General features: G+C 46.9%; 1 protein-coding gene across 4 annotated transcripts in view; it reads right to left on the bottom strand.

Moving 5' to 3' along the window:
* Nucleotides 1-17416, bottom strand: part of GRID2 (glutamate ionotropic receptor delta type subunit 2) — a 1314711-nt gene that overhangs the window by 25556 nt on the left and 1271739 nt on the right. For 2 of the 4 annotated variants that reach the window (XM_055138199.1, XM_055138196.1), the window contains one exon: nucleotides 13324-17050. The exons of the other annotated variants lie outside the window; for them this stretch is intronic. In XM_055138199.1, coding sequence (XP_054994174.1) covers nucleotides 16628-17050 — 423 coding nt within the window. In that variant the 3' untranslated portion in view covers nucleotides 13324-16627. Of the gene's footprint in view, nucleotides 1-13323; nucleotides 17051-17416 lie in introns of those variants that run through there. 4 annotated transcript variants of the gene reach the window in all.

Genomic DNA, 17416 nt, shown 5'->3' with positions numbered 1-17416 from the left:
TGAAGAAAATGTAAAGATGATAAAGAGAGGTAAAAGTAGTTATCTGTCCCCAAGGGCACAGACGCAGAGTGATAAAAACATGTTTTGTTCTTCCACGTATGCTGGAGGATCAGTCTGAGCCAGGACCTCTCGAGGGGTCTGTCTACTTTTTATCCAAAAACTCCACAAGAGGGCATAGGTGTCAATCATCCATAGAGATGAGAAAGCATGTGTGTGTGTGTGTGTGTGTGTGTGTATGTGTGTGTGTGTGTGTTAGATTTAGGAGGGTGTGTCTTGGTTACACCTGGCAGAGTTCCGTGGCCACTCAAGCATCACTCCTGTCAGAGCTTGGGGGACCACATGGAGTAGGGGGGATTGAACAAAGGGACGTTGTATAGTAAAATGACACTATATCATCTCTCCAGCCCTGTGTGCTACAGTTTATATAAGTGCACTGACCCTGATTTATATAAAGAAGCAAAGGTTCCCCTTATGAGAATTTTTTTAGAGAATGAAATTTTAATATCTTTTATCTTCCTATTAAATAGAAAACTTAATGATCCACAAAGGTCCATTAGGTCCTAAAATTTGGCGACTCAAAGTTTTATAGCCCACTGAATAGCTTTCTATTGTCTTGTTCTGGGATCGTGCTTATGAATACTTTCGTTCAGCCCATTGTTACATTTTCAATGTCTAGCTAAGAATATCTATGGGAATATTTTACCTTTACCTCAAGTGTTGTTTCTAAAACTCAACATGCTCTTTTACTTTGCACAGAAAATAGCTCCTCTACGCCTGCCCATTCTCCAGATATCTGGCCTCAACTTGGGTCACAGATCACTGCCCGTGACAGTGGCTCATCTCTCTCCTCTTCCTGCAGTGAGCCTGCATTGGTAAAAGCCTTTCACATTTCAATCTGACCTCATTGCGGTGGACCTTATGAATCTTTTAATCGAATATATAATCTTTTCAACAAGCAATAATTCAAGGAACACGGTATGTAGACTTTCACGGAGACTCAAAAGAATTGAATCATGTAAGAAGAAAGAGAATGTGTTGGTTGAAGGGACTGTAACTTTGTTTATCCAATTTTCAGTTTTGTTAATTTTGGAGGGTTTTCCGAGCAGTGCTTCGGAGGCCTGGAGCTCTACTCGTCAATTCTTGGCCAACTGGGGGGGGGGTGACTTAGTACCAGGGTCTGAGGGTGCTGGATCCCTGGGACCCCTGGCTCCCCTGGGTGCTGGGTGTGGTGCTGGCACTCAGATCTGGGCTGGGTCCTGTAGGGCGCCACGCCACACTCTCCACGTGTCTCGGCCCCTGCGACTTGAGATGGATGATTCGCATAGGCTTCCCTGACTCTGGATTTGAACTTAGTAATCCTTTTCAGTGAGGTGCAAAGGACAGAGCTTTGTCGTATTTAACCTAATCAAACCCCAAGATTTGTTGATTCTTGTCCACTCCCCTCCATCCACATTTTCCTTTCATTTCGAGTGCTTCTCCATTGCCACATCTTTTTTGCAGTCTGGCATTTATATTTAATTCATATTTTAATTTATATTTAATATATATAATTCATATTTTACTTTATTACAAAGCCTCTTTACTATGGCTTGCCTCAGTGGCACTCAGCTAAGATGCTTACTAAAACTCTTCCCACTTGTTCCCGTGACAAGTGAAGGAGAACGGAAGGTGAGTGGAGGAAGTGAGCAATGGCTCGATCCGGGCGTTATAATCCCCAGCCCTCTGTGTTCCAACTCTACCTTGTCAACTAGCTGGATATGGAGAACTCACTGGTGGAATAATACTAAGTGACTCTCACATTCTCAGACCACCCATGTGTGTGTACAGGGTAAAGACAGACATGTCACTGTCACTGTCATCCTTTTACTCATTGATTTGCTCAAGCAGGTACCAGTAACGTCTCCTTTTTTTTTTGAGACTTGTTGTTACTGTTTTTGGCATATTGAATACACCACGGGGAGCTTGCCAGGCTCTGCCTTGTGGGCAAGATACTCTTGATAGCTTGCCGGGCTCTCCGAGAGGGGCGAAGTAATCGAACCCGGGTCAGCCACATGCAAGGCAAATGCCCTACCGCTGTGCTATCGCTCCAGCCCATAAAGATAGACATAGCTAATGGACATGTTTAATGGCAGACAACATCGTGTACCCCAGTTCATAAGGCTCTCTCCATTCTTCACATCGTACTGGGACAATCCACTACAGTGAACTTTTCTTTAAAAACACCTCATTGAGATTCTGTTTATTCATACTTATGTCAGCGAGATGGTCAGACTTCTTCGTCAAGACCCTGAATGAACAGTTAGAGGCTCTTCGTGTTCCTGGAGTGAGCAGACACCATTGAACTACACTAGCACACTGACAGGGATGGATGGTGCTCGTTTGAGCAAATCGATGAGCAACGGGATGAGTGACAAGTGGTACAAGTGACAGGTGATATGTCGGCGCTGTAACTGTGATTAAATGCAGCTTTCCGTCTTCCTCCGACTTACAGGAAGCTGCTGAGAAGGGCCGGACAGGTCCCAGCTGCCCGGCTGAGACTGCCCAGAGACCCTGGCCGCCTCTCACTGATCCTCGCAGTGGACACTGTGCCGGGCACCAGCCCTCCTGTCCTCCTCGGCTCTCAGCCTGACCCTCACCGCTGGTCTACATTCTCTGGTGTATGGTGGAGAGGGTCCGACAGATCTCTCCTGGACGTCCCGCTATCGAACCCAGACGCTCACTCGCATTCCCTCCCGCCCTCTCACAGTGCCTGGGCCACAGGGCCAGCGTGTCCTACTGCAGACTCGTGGCTCTGGGTCTTCCTCGTACTGCTGGAATGTCCCTTGCCGCTGTGCTCTCACTGTAGTTCACGGCCCTCACATACACCGGAGTGCTTTGTCCTTAAACTAGCCCTCCTGGTCCCCATTCTCTCCCCCAGATTCGCAGGTTCTGCCTTCTCCTCCGTCTCCTGACCAAATTCCCAGGGGACTTCTGCCCACGCTCTTCCCTCCCCCCTCCCCACCTTCTTCTGAGCACTGCTTTCGTGCCAATATCTAGGGCCCTTCATGTTGTCATGTTGATAGCTCTGTTTGTTTGACATTATTGACGAGGACAGGGGGCAGTGCTTGGAGACCAATGATGTGCTCAGAAGACAGTGCTCAGAGGACAATGAGGTGCTAGAGATTAAATTTGGGGTTCCAGTGTGAAAATAATTGCTTAGACCATTGAACAGTCTCTCGATTCACTGACTCTAGTTAGTAAGTGCTCTTCCTTCTCTGGCCTGGCCTTGGGAATACCGACTCCTCCCTCCTGACTGCCTACTTCTCCTCCTGATTCCCACAGTGTGTGTGTTCTGTTCTCTGTGAGAAAGCTGAACTTCCATGAACTTAGTGCTCGGTTAATTTTTCCCTCCAGTTCTTTCACTTACACAAAATACTTCCAAAAGTATATTCTACCCAGAAATCGGCCCACACCCAACACAAGCGTCTACATCCTTCTCACACCTCTCTTTTCCTGCTCCCGCTGCTACGGTATATCCTGTAAACTGACCCACCACGCTTTGCTCCTACCCTTACAGGACAGATCTTCTTCACTCCTAGGGCAGGGAGAGTGACGCGTCACCGTAAGATTGCGACAAGGCCACCACTTAGAGCACTGACCAAATCATATCTTACTTTAGAGGCAGGCTGGGTGGTTTCCTAGTCATGCCTGAAGCGTCATACCTTAAAGATACAAATTATTTAGAATAGTTTCTGAGGCGCTTCAAGGCCTGCTCACTGTCTGTGCGTTTGATTCTTTTGAAACTCCAGTTCAGGTTGGCCTCAGCTCCTGGAGTCTGTCCCTGTGGCTGTGGGTATCTGTGTTGGTCCTTTGGTCTAACCGGCCGGCTTCTCCTTCATCTGATGCCTCCCAGTCATCTGCTGGGTCACCTCACAGTCCCACCTAATCGCTTTTCTGACTCTGGATCACAAATCTGCACGCGTTGCCATTGCAACAGTGCTTATGACAATTTATCGTTATTGCCTGTTAAACTGTCTATCTTTCCCAGCAGACTGTCAATATCATCATCTGTTTTAATACTAACAGGTGTTCGAAATGGAATGGACCGTGAAGACAATAAAACCTTAACACCAGGTAGGTGGTTGGGTCTTGTTTTTATAGTTTTGTCATCTTAGATCTATATTGCCTTCATGATTGATCCATAGGTGGCAGCCAAATTATTTTCTCTTTTTCAAATATGCCTGTGCTTTTCCCTCTGTGATTTGGAGTATTTTTCTCCCTTTACCTAAATTTTTTTTCCATTGGTGAAAGTTATTCTCCTTTTAAAGTCCAGTTGTGAAATGCTCTCCACAAAGACATTTTATCTCTCAGTAAGAAAAGATCTTGACTTTATCAGAATTCTCAAAAGAGTCTGGACTATTTATAGTAATTTCTTATATGTTTCATGTCAAAGTTTCTGTATTTCAGTGAGTGATATCTAGAAAACAAATCGTCTTTTTTTTTCTGAACTCATGTCTATTATATGTTGTATAACTTTTATGAAATGTATCGTTCTTTGCCTTGGATTATAGTTTCATAGATAGTTGGCATCCCATCTTTAAGAGCTCTGGAAGTCTCGTGTGTGTGTAAAAACTGCAATGCTTAGCATTCTGTCATACATACGCTATCCTATGTGACATTTGTCATGCATAGCATGTGTGTATAATGGACTTTCAAAAATAAAAATGTAGTTGCTGAGTGCCTTAATGAAGCAGTTCATCAACTTCCTCTTTTTCAAAATACCTCTTTGTTTAAGTCGAATAGTCTCATCCCCATCCTCTACTTGCTGAAGACACTCTCCTTTTTCCTTTTTACGCATGTTCTTATAGTCTACATTCACAGCTTTCTCTGTCAACATCCTACTTCCTGGCTCCAAGTTCACTTCTCTGCGAAGGCTACTTTAGAACTTGCCAGAAAATCCTCTCGGGGAAGGTGCCAGGGATTAGTGAGGAGGCCACACGGAGACAGTGGGAAGGTTTCAGCCATGAAAAGGCCTGACCTGGGAATTAATCAGGGGAGGCCCGCGGGGAGAGATGTGAGCTGGAGAAGAGGCCCGAGAGGTCTAGTGTCATGATTCCAGGCCTGAGCGTGTCCAGTGGCGGGGGGGGGGGGGGGGGGGGGGAGGGGCCGGGCTAAAAACATGGGGTCCGGTGTAGAGACTGTGATCAATCCAGTGGGGACCTGTTTTCCGGAGGCTCCCTAGAGGACTCCCCGAGAGAGCGGAGAGAGTCTGGAAGCAGGGCTGACAGCGTGAGTGGGTTCCAGGAGCCGAGAGACGCGTCAGCCTCGCTGGTTCTCCCGGGATCTCTGCGGTGGCCTCACGTGTTTCCTAGATGCCACGAGGACGATGGCGTCACCTAGATCATCCTTTATGAGCATCTGACAGGTTTTCATCTCTGTGTAAGGTGCCTCGTGAGCTAGCGAGGGCCAGTGGTGACCCCGGTGTCTGCAGTCTGGCAGGAGGCTCAGGAAAGGGCCCTTCGTCGCTCTGGTGGAAAGTGCTCACCCACTGGCCTAATTATGTCCCTTTCTGGAACCTCAGGGTTGGCTTTAGTTAGCTGGCTTGACTCTTTCGAACCCTTCACTTGGTGCCAGCCAGGGCCAGTGCTGTGGGTTTGGCTTCTGAGAGCTGGCCCTTGTGACTGGGCAGCTCTGGGCCAGTGGACGTCAGTACTGGCGCTAAAGGGCAGGTCTGGAGTGAAAATCTGCAGCTTCCTTCCTTGGCTGCATATAGACCCAACTTCCCCGCATTCGAGTCCTTCTAGCTAAGGAATCGGCCATACGCTGTACTGGGCCATTTTTTTTTTTTTTTTTTTTTGCTTTTTGGGTCACACCCGGCGATGCACAGGGGTTACTCCTGGCTCTGCACTCAGGGATTACTCCTGGCGGTGCTCAGGGGACAATATGGGATGCTGGGAATTGAACTCGGGTCGGCCGCGTGCAAGGCAAACGTCCTACCCGCTGGGCTATTGCTCCAGCCCCTGTACTGAGCCATTTTTGGAAACCCATCATTGCAAACTACCTGTAAAATTTTATGCCAGGTAGTTATAAAGGCATCAGTGCACTCACTACTTGTCTGTATGAGTTGTGTGCTCTTCTCTGTGACACAAAAGTATTAGTTGTGCGTGTGTGTGAGGGTGTGGCTCTGGGCTCACATCGTCATAATTGGTCTTGTGGTGCTTGCACACATTTCAGGAATTATTCTCATATAATTTATAAAACAAGGTTATTCTAAAACTTGAATATGAAACTTCTTAGACTTGTGCTCAAGGGTTCCTCCTGGCTCTGTGCTCAGGAATTACTCCTGGCGGTGCTTGGGGGACCCTATGGGATGCTGGGAATTGAACCTGGGTCGGCTGCGTGCAAGGCAAACAAAGACCCTACCTGCTGTGCTACTGTCCCGGCCCTGGTAGATTATCTTTAATCTGTTAAATGAACCACTCAAACATCAACAAAATTAACTCCCATAATCAGTGGAAGGTGTAGAGGTTGGTTACCAGAGGGAAGGTGAGGAGGGGTGGACCTATGGGTAGAGGGTCTTTTGGGGAGTCAAAGGCACAGGAATTTTGGTGGTGGGGCAGGGTGGAGAGTATGCACTTACACTTAAACTCAACCTTTGGAACCATATAATATTGTAAACTGTGCGAAATCAACATAAAAGAGAAAAGTCAATACTTCAAAATTAAAAAAACTTCTAAATCCCAATTAGTCTGCTTGAACAAGACGCAGCCCCGTAGCCTTTTTCCTGGGAAGTCAGAGGAATGAGGGCACTCCAAGCATTCGGCTGTGCTTGCAAGTCCCTCCTGTGGAAATGTCTGCATGAACATTATTAGAGTGAAAATGAGATTTCTGAAAACGAGGCCGTCAGTGGAGGCAGCACCCAGAACCAAACTCCAACAGTCTTGATGAGGGTGTCTGCTTGAGAGCATTTGCCTCCTAAACTGGCAGGAGACTCGGGTAGGTAACGGTGAGTGTTTCAGATCTACGCCCGCATCCCTGTGGCGTGCAGCTCTCAGCTCCGCTAGCAGATGCTGCTTGAACTCTCGAGTTGAAACGGCTCGGAGCTAAAAGCACACAGCTGCTGCGGAGAGACCGCGATTGTTCCACAGGTGTTTGATTGGACTCACGGCTCCAAGTGTGCTGGTTCTCACATAGCAGGTGTTTGCAGAGATGCGGTCCATGGTAGGCTGCTCCTTTTAGAGGACACGTCTGTATTCTGAAGCTTGTGTTTGAACTTCTGTCCCCAGGAGTCAGCTCCTGCTTGTTCCAGTGAGGCAGGGACTTGGGCTCAGTTTTCAAGGACACTGAGGGCGGAGTGCATGGGGAGCCCCCCGCCAGGGGACGTGAATCTCTGCCGTCACGCATGAGACAATGAGATTGATTCTGGGTCTCTTTGTGTGAGAAACAGATCAGGGTCGTGAGGGGGAAAGGAGGCGGCCTTCTTCAGAGCCACTCAAAGAACCAGTAGGCGCAACCCCCAGCGGAGGAGAGAACATTCGAACAACAACACAGTTAATTTTGCTGAATGCTATGAGGGGTTGCTCCGAAAAATACCCGTTTGAGGTTTTGATTCTCTGTGATTAATGTGTTGTTTGAAGAGGGAGAAAAGTCCTAACTGGAAGTTGACCAGACGAAGAGAATGTTCTGGTTAATGCCACCTCACCACCGGTGCTGGACTCGGGAGCACAGTGATCCATCTCAGGGACGCCAGGGCCAACGACAGGCCTCGCACGGCAGAGCCTGGCAGGCCCCCAGCAGCACGGGGTTCCTCAGCATCTCGGGGGAGCCGAGAAGGTTCCAGAATGTCGGCACTACCAGGTGGCCCAGAGACTCCCCAGAACGACAGGGCTGAGCAGCGCCGAGCCTGGGACCCTCGCCTCACACCCCTGCCAGGACGGCCCGGCCCCTGAGCACCCTCGGGATCTCCTGCTCTAGACCCCTGTCCTCCCCAACCATGAACTCCAGCTCCTCGCGGTGTTTCCTCAACCTCAAGAATCCACTCAGATTCCTGAGGGAAGAAAACAAGCCTTAGAGAGAAAAATGCTTTGATATCATTTTCCCCCTAAACCATCTCAACTCATGGAAAAAATGAGAATGAACAACAACAAAAATTTTTTTTGACTGCCACACTTTTTGTGCAACTTTTGCGCAGTTATTTTGATGTGTTCAGCGCCCGAGTTTGAAGCTTTGACAGTGTCGGTGAGCAGAGTTGAGGGTGGGTTCACTTTCTGGGCACGGGCTGTTCAAAGAGCTCAGGCTGGCATAGCTGGGGTGTTAAAATGTTTCACTTCCTGGGACCCGAGCCATAGTACAAAGGGAAGGCCAGGGCGCTTGCCTTACATGTGACAGACCCGGCTTTGTTCCCCCGAGCACTGCTAGTGTGATTTCGGAGTACCGAGCCAGGACTAACGTCTGAGCATCAGCAGACATGGCCCCCAAGCTGAAAAAGATAAAATAGAATAAAATATGCTCACTCGTCCGGGCCTCAGTGCTCCTCGTCTTCCTGCAGCTGTCCCGGCTCACAGAGTGTGCGTCACTCACCTACCCTGTCGCTCGCCTTTGACTGACCCGTGCTCCCAGGGTGGGGGTCTCTGCTTCCTTCTCCAGGTGACCTTAGCCCATGAGGATGGAGTTTTCTCTTTCCCGAGCAGCCTCCCCTCCCTCAGTGCTGTCTCGCTCCATCGTGAGGCCTCAGCGAATGCACGGAGGGGGAAGAGAAGAGGAATCTCTAAAGCCAGCCTCCAGACTTACAAATTTACCAATTTCTGCTTTTTTTTTTCTTTTTGGGTCACACCCGGCTATGCTCGGGGTTACTCCTGGCTCTGCACTCAGGAATCACTCCTGGCGGTGCTTGGGGGACCCTATGCAATGCCAGGGATTAAACCTGGGTTAGCCGTGTGCAGGGCAAACGCCCTCCCGCTGTTCTATCGCTCCAGCCCTGATTTCTGCTTCTTGACCCACATTCCAGCCGAAGGCTCCTCTGACGAGCCTTTCCCGTCTCTGCTGCCTTGGATTTGGAGAACCCTTTGGCATCCCTCGGAGCTTCCCACATTCTCTTTGCACCTCTTATTTCTTGAGACCATTCCCAGTCACACATTCTTTTCTTCTCAAGGACAATTTTCTTCATTGCACTTAGTTGATAATACATATATTCTGTCTTCATCATCATCATCATCGTTATCATCATCATCATCATCCCGTTGATCATCGAATTTCTCGAGCGGTCTCAGTAACGTCTTCATTCATCCTAGCCCTGAGATTTTAGCAGCCTCTCTTTACTCGTCCTTCCCAATGGTGCCACATTGGAGGCTCTTTCAGGGTCAGGGGATGAGACCCATCATTGTTTGGGCATATGAATACGCCATGGGGAGATTGCCAAGTTCTCCCATATAAAATAATATATATATGTATATATATGGAAACTGAAAAAGGTAGGAAACCTAGAATAGTGATTCTGCCCAGCTCTCAAGCCAGTGAAGAGCAGGCAGCAGGAGGCAGGGGGCAGGCGGGTGTGAGGGCGGCTGCCAGCAACTCACATATATTCTGCATTCTGAATAATTTCATTTTGTGCCTTCGGTTGTAACCAAGAAACCAAGTGTTTCATTTGCGAATGTTTGTGCTTTGTTTGTGCGACCTTGAAAGCTTTACGAAGAGAGGCCCCACGTAAGTGAAGAGAACTGTGCTTGTCAGCATCCCACACCCATCTCTCCTCGACTCAAGACAAGTAGCTCGAGGGTGCACACCTGGAACTCGTGCCGCCTTGGAAGGACTGCAGTCATGGTGTGCCCGCGGGGACTCGGGGCAGCAGGGGCCGTGCTCGCAGTGAGCACTCAGGAAGGGTGAGCTTGATAGAGCTTCTTTCATTGTCTTATTCCTAATATTCCCCCCTCAACCCGACTGAGGTTTCTGACAATACATAGCTTCAGAACATACGAGGGACAAATATTATCACGGAACAAGAATTAGGAATTTCATTTTGATGCAAAAGGAGAGAATCAACTATAATACTTCCCAACTACCAACTACTGTTGGTAGCTGGGAAGTATTCTAGAACTTGCCGTGTTACTTAGACACACCAAAACTTTTCAAGACTATTCTTGTGCAATCTGTCTCCTGCAACATATTGGTTGGCTTTGCCATTTTTACCGTGACATTTCCATGGAGAATACTGAGTGAGGGAGCAGTAAATTTTATGCATAATTGCACCCAGAAGTTCCAATTATGCGTGTAGCTTGCAGCACTGATTAGTTATTTTTAATTTCAATTTTTAATGTTTTGATTTGGAAAGAAGTATATTCATTTTAAAACACAATGTGTGAATGAAAGTTCTGTATTTGAGATCTAAAGCCAATTAACTATATGATGGCAATAACCTTCTACCTGTTAACACTCAAAGCACGTTTCACATATTTCTTAGAGAAGTTCTTGAGCATATTAAGTGTCCGATAGGTACATCTAGAATAGAAAATTAGACCAGATCATTGGACTTATGGTATCTTTCTTTGAAACTTAATTTTTGTGTTTTTAATCTCTAAAACTGAATTGTACAGCAAAAAATTAAAAACATGCCAAAAAAAGGGCTGGAATTTACTTACAAGCCAGCATTGATGGAATTTTGGAGAGAAGTTAACAATCAGAATTTTTATTTATCTGGTGGTGAATTTATATTGGTACTCCTTGCTCCACGAAATGCTGTTGATCCTGAAAGTTTTCCAAAGTTTAACTTCTTGAAAGTGAATCTCACTTTCTTATACTTTAGATAAGCTCATTCTTGAAGGCCTCCAAATATTGATACAGAAAATAAGTGGTAATTTGGTTACTTTTTTTCAATTCAAGAATGATCCATTTATTTTCACACATGTGTATACACATTAGTTTTAAAACAATACCAAAATTTTAAATAAAGAATAGTCACAGACATAAGTTACTTACTTTATGCAATTTTTTAGTAGCAGCAGTTTAAAAAGAAAACCTTACTTTATTTATTTATTTATTTATTTATATTTGCTTTTTTGGGTTACACCCGGTGATGCTCAGGAGTACTTCTGCCTCGTGCACTCAGGAATTACTCCTGGCGGTGCTTGGGGGACCTATGGGATGCTGGGAATCAAACCCGGATTGGCCGAGTGCAAAGCAAACGCCCTCCCCGCTGTGCTATGGCTCCAGCCCCTAAAGCCTCACTTTGAAAGTTAAAATTTGCTTTCTCTCCCACTCCAACCTCTCTGACAGGCAGCATGCTTACTAAAGCGATGTTTCTCATCCTTTCCCGGCTTCTGATGCTTTGTTGTTCTTTAGTTTTGTGACATATGTTTCTCTTTTTCAAACAGCTGTCATAAAAGTGACATAAAACTTAATTAACTTCCAGTGAGTGAGAATTAATGTCCTGAAAGCTTGTGAATTTTTTCTCACTTCCCCTGTCGGAGGGGGGATGACTCCGAGGGGTCTCCCTTGAGGGAACCGGACCCTCATCTCCCGGGTTTCGTCCGACCCACCGGAGGCTGACGTTGAGTCTGAAGAACACAGCCCCTTCTTCTCTTCCCTCCATGCTGAGAAGATTCTTGGCGAGTGTAAGATTTAGCCAAGAGGTGACCCTGATCTTAAATCATGTGCGTAAGAAATCAACAAGAGTTTTTGATACCCCTAATGTTGGCAAATGTATAGTTTTTCCTTTTTTAAAAAAACTTTGTTATTATTTTTTATTCTTATAGTTTTTCCTTTTTTTGAATGTGTTGTGACTGTTATAGGGAAACAAACAAAAACTGCTGAAAAAGGAGAAGTTTGGAAATTTCAGACGAGAAAGGGAGCAGCCGCCCCGCCTGGCTCTGCCGCGCCGTGGGGTTGCTCGGTCACGTGCACCTACCGTGGCCCCGTGGATCTACCACGGGGACCCGCCATGGTACCACGTGGAGCCCCCCCGTGGGCCGGGTGGGTCCACTGCCCCCCGCCCCCTGTGAGGTGCTGGGAGCCCAGAGGTGTGTGGGAGAGTTGGGTGTGGCTGCGGGTGGGTGGCCTTAGCTCACCCTCGGGTCCATCAGCCCAGCAGGGCACCCGTGCCCCAGGGGACAGCAGAGGAGACGAGGAACTTGAGCTCAAGACAAGCAAAAGCACAAAAATGTAAAAGCTTCCAGGAGTTAAGTTGCTCTTCTGTAGCAGCTTGTGTGAAAGCCGTCGCGTTCTAACAGCCACAACTTAGTACACGGGAGGAGGCGGGAGGCCGGCTGTGGTGGACAGGGAGGCCGGTGGACACTGCAGGGTCGAGGAGGAGGGTGAGAGGAATGGGAGAGGCTGAGCTGGCCAGGAGCAGGTGGGAATGTGCACGGTTTTGAGATTTGATCTTGAAATCTCAGGTTACTCTGTGGGTGATTTGACCATGAGAAATAAACTCAATCAGCAGCCGAGAACTGCCAGGGGGTGGATTGATGGTCTGGTCCCCCAGAGGGCCCGACCTCGCGGGGTAACTTACTCTGGCACAGAACAGAACCCGCGGCACGGCGGCTCTGCTGCTCGTGGGTGAGAGCTGAGCCTTGCCACAGCGGCACACGCGTCCCCAAACACGAGTCTCCACGTATGCCTGGAGACTGTCCCACACGCAGCTTGCAGGGAACAGGCCTCAGGACACTCGGCGGCGAGGGAATCGGGCCTCTTGGAGCTAGGAAGCGCTATTTCCCGAGTGTCCAATGACGGTTTCCCTCAGGGACCTCGACCTGTGGCCACGAGGGGGTGCTGACTAAAGCTGCCGTCGTGGTCACACCTGCCAGCCTCGTAGTAATCTCCGCCCACAATGGAGGGAGGGAGGGAGGGTGTGTTTCTAGAAATAAAACTCTGCAAGTTTGTCCATTCTGAGCGAGCCTGTTGCATTTCGTCAGTCGGGAAGCGTGTGGGGCAAACCCCGTGTTCAGTGAGGAGTTCGTGCCACTCCCTTACTTGCCACCCTCAAATCTGGAAACCTTCTTTTTCTTTTTTCTTTTTGGGTCACACTCAGCTATGCTCAGGGGTTACTCCTGGCTCTGCACTCACGAATTACTCCTGGCGGTGCTTAGGGATGCTCAGCCCAGGTATGGGATATGGCATATGGGATGCCGGGCCCAGGTCGGCCACATGCAAAGCAAACGCCCTCCCCACTGTGCTATCGCTCCAGCCCCTGCAAAGTGTCTTACCTAAAATTATGATTACAAGATTCTAATTCTCAGAATTGTTTGAATTGTTAACGCCGGCTGTGTTTGCAGCGGGAAGAAGGTTTTATAGAGGAAAAATGGACCTGATTTAAGGAAACATGTGATGAAGCACAGTCACCAATCAGCAAAATCTATTTTTAAAAGTATTTATTTAGTTAACAACCAGTCCCAATGAAAAGAGATGAAAAATAATAGAACTAAGAAAACAACCAATCGCCTGTAACGGTATATATATGAGGAAGAGAGGAAGGCGTACAATGTTCTAACGTCTGTTTAAAGCAAAACCTGTGCTTGCGTTCTGATGTGACAACCAGTTCTTTCCACCATGCACCAAAGGGACACACTGGACCTCTGAGGAGAATATAAAGTCCATGAATGAAAGATTTTTTTGTCTTGTTCTGAAATAGTGAGACAAGCCCGAGCCACGTGGCCCCCACACAGTCGACTGCCTGAAGGGGCACGGACAGAGGGGGGGCTGGGCTGGGCTCTGCAGAAGCCGCCGCCTTGGCCACTTTCCCACGCATGGACGGAGCAGTGGGTGCGGCGCCCGCCCTGACCCCCGGGACGGAAGGAGGGACAGACCCGAGACTCTCGGCCGGCGTCCCGCTCTCCCTACACCCGCAGCCCGGGAAGCTCGTGGGGCCGAAACAGCAGCGGTAAAGCCAGAGACTCAGGGCAAAGTCCCGGATTGTCGACTGACACTTGGACCAATCACAGCTGCCTGCCTTTTCGTGCTCCCCTATTTGAGACAGTCTAGGTCTCCTCGGCACACTAGTTCCAACAGTTAAAATCATCAGTAAAAAGTTTAGGACAGCAGATATAGTAACCTAAGCTGAATATAGTTTTAGATACAGATCTAGTGAGTTAGTTCAATGCTAGATGAATGAAATATTGTTCAAAAGCACAAAATAACACTATATTAGAAATAATCCCAGAATCAAGTTAAATCAATAGATTCAGTATGTTGACTATTACTCTAATAGCAAAGCAATTATTAATAAATAAATCTCAATGCAGCAATTAGTATTAATTTCCTTTCCTTTCTTTTTTTCTGATATAACATTTTCACTCTATCATTACGAAGACCGCATTGCATTATTTACATGAAACAGGATAAAATCTCTCCCCCAAAAAGTCCTCACAGAGATATCCTCAAAAACAAATATAATATTGGTTCAAATCACCTCAATAGCAGAAAGACAGGTTTTGGTTTGCTTATGACATCATTTAGAATTAATTTTTTTTAGAAGAGGACCACTTGTTTTCGGCATGGTTTGCCACAGAAAATAATGTGCCTATGCTTTCATGAACTCAGAATAAATTTTTAGAAAAATTCAGTTAACTCTGTAAGAAAGTAAGCATGTTCTAATTTTATAGTTAAAATTTCCATGGTATGAGAGCAAGTTTAGAAAAAATTTTTATTAGACAAATTATTTAGACAAATTATACACAGAAAGCTCTGTAACTCATAACGGAGACCTCCAAAAGAGTGTATTTGTTTAATAATAGGCAATACATCAAAATAGGCCTATTTCAAATATTGTACATGGTTGACAGTTTGTTGATAGCCAAAACCACTGCAGTATCTGGTACGTCCCTACCTAGCTTGTGGCAAAGTTCTTTTTTCTTGTTTTGTTCTGTTTTCAAATCAGAATTGTGGATGAGATCATGAGCGTTACGAGCTGTGCATGCACTTAGGGACTTGTTACCCTGGAAACAAAATGATTTTTGCATGATAAGAAATTTTTCTGCCTTACACAGTAGACAATATTTGAAGATTTAGTACAAAAACAGTGACAGTACAAGATGCTCCCCAGAACAGAATTAGCATCAAAATATACCTTAAGAATATACTTTTAAAATTTCTCCTAAAGCAAGTAACATAGGCTGACTCCTATGTCAGTCCTAGCCACAGAGTGAATTGGATTAAAGTAAGTGTGTGGCTGCGTAAAAACACAAGATCAGTCCTGGCGCCCTACTTACCACGTTTTAATTAAGGATTACGAAGTCCCGCCTAGTTCCTACCAGGTAAGGATGCTGCAGTGAAAGGCTGTGCAGAGAGGCACTGTTCGCTCTCGTCCTCCTGCACGCTTGGCACTAATGTAAAAAATTGGTAACTCCCCCGAGGAACTAAATAAAGCAGGGGGCGAAGGACAGAGCCCAGTACGGTTCTTCTATTCCTTTCCCTCTAGGCTAATCCATGACGTAATTAAGGCCACGTCAATACTTCTCCAGGGCCCGCACCATTCCTGACTCCCGCTCCATTGATCGATTTACGGCTTTGGAAGAGAATTTATTAACCTCCAATGACCTAAGTCTAAACTCTTACTGAACTCTGTGCTGCCGTGGACAGGGTGCGACTAAAAGCATTTTCCATGTAGAGAATTAACTATGAATAAAATGATCAAGGTTAGCTTTATACAGTTCTGAGTAACAAATGCGAGACCTAGTCAAGTGAGTGGCATCTAGGAACAAATGTTTCAGTTGTCCAGGATGTTTTCATAACAAAAGTATAAAATCCTCTGTTGTCAAACAAGGCGTGTCAGAGTGACATTAAAGCAACCTGCCTTTTCTAATGGAAAAGATCCCCAGCTCTATACAATACCTTTTTTTTTTCTTAAAAACTAAAGCTTTATTCAACGAATTGCAATAGCAATGGCTGCCTTTTAATATATATATACACATTATATAGGTGCATATATATGTATATATATGAGATACTAATTTCTTTAACACAATAGAGGTTTCTGCCATATGATAAAGTTTACTGTACATAAGAAAAAGACTTTGAATACTGTACAATCACATAAAGGTCATATGCACTGCTGCAGTGCAGGACTGGTTTTAATTGTAGTCTCGACTGGTATATTAATGGCTTTTTTGGTAATCCTACAAAATTGCATTCTCATATTATGTGGCCTGAATAAAATCTTTAAATTATTTTATAAACAACACAGGGGTTGCCTTTGGTCCAGAGTTCAAGGACACTCAACAGAAGTGGAGCATTGTATGGGTGCAGCAGAAGAATGTAAAAAAGACTGAAGTTATTGCAATCATAGATTTTAAAAATAGAGAAATGTTACACAAGAGGCCTCGATGTAGAATTCATCCTGCACATACTCCTAGTATGCTCAGCGCACATTCCCTATGCTTGAAGTACAGTGTCTGGAAAGCGGACTGGGGGGCTCCTAGTATACTGTCTCCTGGGGGACAAGTGAGCGATGGAGAGGGGAGGGGATGGACGGGCGGGGGGAAAGAAACAGAGAGAGAGAGAGAGAGAGAGAGAGAGAGAGGAGGGGGTGGGGGAAGAAGCCTAGCCGTTGTCACTAACCATCCTGATTAAAAAGAAAGTTACATCCGTGTTAGTCCCACAGGATCCGACTGCCCCTGGCCCGGGAGCCCTAGGCGGGGAGCAGGGCGCGAGTCTGCGCGGCTCAGATGGAAGTGCCCCGGTCTGGGTCGTTGGCCAGACTGAGCCCCAGGGTGGGGGTGGGCTGGTAGGGGATGGAGGACATTGTTTTTATGGGGCTCCGGAAGAAGCCCCCGTTGGGGGCCCTGTGTCTGAAGGGGCCAGTCCGGTGCTCGGGCGCGCCGCCGAACGCGAGGCCCGAGGCGGCCTTGGCCGAGAGCGTGCGGCTAAGAGTCTGGATCTGCTCTGGGATGAAAGTGGTGGTGGTGATGTGCGTGTTCCTGAAATCGCTGATCTGCTCCAGGGCTTGGCGTGTTGGCAAAGTGTCAATGTCCAGAGGGGTCAAGTCAATTGACGAGGTGGAAAACTGTTTATGGGGGCTGTCATCATCTGTGCACAAGCTATTGACCCGTCTATGGAGGTGCTCCAGGTCAATTTCCTTGTCATCCTGGAGATGAAGAGAAAGAAGATAAGGTTCTCATCAGTACTGGCTTCCACGGTTCGAAAAGAGTTCAGCAAACATGATAGGTGATCGACTGAACTTTGGGGTCATTCATTGCACAAATTTTTATTGAGCACCTACTAGGAGCCAGGCCCTGTGCTAGGTTCTAGGCACCACTGTGATTCAAGATAAGGTCATCGATAGCAAATCTTTGGCTTGCTGTAAAGTTTCCAAAATGGGCACACCTCCCCATGCAATGATTAAAAAGTGGGAGCAGTGCATGGGTGACTGCCATTTTTGTGACAGGACCAGACCAGGCAAAAACTACAAACAAAAGGGAGGGTTTTTAGCAACCTCCCCGCACCACCTCTG

The sequence above is a fragment of the Sorex araneus genome, chromosome 5 (genome assembly GCF_027595985.1).
Source record: "Sorex araneus isolate mSorAra2 chromosome 5, mSorAra2.pri, whole genome shotgun sequence".
Lineage (NCBI taxonomy): Eukaryota > Metazoa > Chordata > Mammalia > Eulipotyphla > Soricidae > Sorex > Sorex araneus.
Note: the sequence above shows the minus strand (reverse complement) of the source record. Positions and strands in the feature narration are given on the sequence as shown.